The 849-nt window shown below is 58.4% G+C and overlaps 1 protein-coding gene across 1 annotated transcript in view; it reads right to left on the bottom strand.

The window, feature by feature from the left end:
* PTSG_12453 (uncharacterized protein) overlaps nt 1-849 on the bottom strand; it is a gene marked incomplete at its 5' end in the record, with an annotated part of 9076 nt that overhangs the window by 4821 nt on the left and 3406 nt on the right. The window contains one exon of the mRNA XM_004991898.1: nt 231-832. Within this exon, the coding sequence (XP_004991955.1) occupies nt 231-832 (602 nt within the window). The remainder of the gene's footprint in view (nt 1-230; nt 833-849) is intronic.

Here is an 849-nt window from a genome sequence, read left to right as displayed (position 1 = left end):
GGCATAGCATTTGCCCAAGCATGACGGGCATGCACACACATACACACACATGGCACACAACTCACGTGTGCAGGGAAGGAGGAGGAGAGAGAGGCAGTTGGCACACATGCATGCCAGCAGAGAGAAAGGAAGGTTTCCAACGGAAAAACCACAAAGCAGGTGTTGGCAAACAAGACAAAACCACATGAGAAGGCAAATTAGGAAGGACTCAACACAAAACAGAAACTCACTGACTCTCAACATCCTCCCCCTCATCCACGACATCATCGGCCTTGGAGAAGGGAAGGAAGCGGACGTGGATGGAGGACACAACGGTGTTCGTGTCTTCAAAGTAGACGAGGTGGCTGTTGCTGCTGCTGTTGTGGCCGACGTAGATGCCTCGGCGGCCCTTGGGCTGCAGGCGTCCGCGCTGTGTGCTGATGTGGACGACGGCCGGCTGCCCGAAGACGTGCAGCTGTGGCACGTGCTTGGGCAGCGAGCCCGTGACAATCTGCAGCGGTGTCTTGCCGTGGAGGGAAGGGCGAGGCATGTTGTTGAGGATGTGGAGGGCGTGGTTGCAGGCGAGGCTCCAGTACGATGCGTCGAGGCCTGCACCCGTGATCATGGCTCGCACCATGTCGGAGAGGGTGCGCACCTGTCGCTCGACGATGCCGTTCTGCGCCTGGGTGTACGGCGGGGACTGCTGGTGCTGCTTCAGGTGCTTCTTGACGATGGCCTGGAAGTCAGCTCCGAGGAAGATGGCATCGGAATCCGTCTGGAGTGCTGTTGTTGTGGGCGAGATGGGGAGCTTGGTCTGGCGCAGGAAAGACTGGAACGCGGCAACTGCGTCCTTCTTGGCATTGAGATGGA

The sequence above is a fragment of the Salpingoeca rosetta genome, assembly GCF_000188695.1.
Source record: "Salpingoeca rosetta unplaced genomic scaffold supercont1.18, whole genome shotgun sequence".
NCBI classification, from domain to species: Eukaryota; class Choanoflagellata; order Craspedida; family Salpingoecidae; genus Salpingoeca; species Salpingoeca rosetta.
Note: the sequence above shows the minus strand (reverse complement) of the source record. Positions and strands in the feature narration are given on the sequence as shown.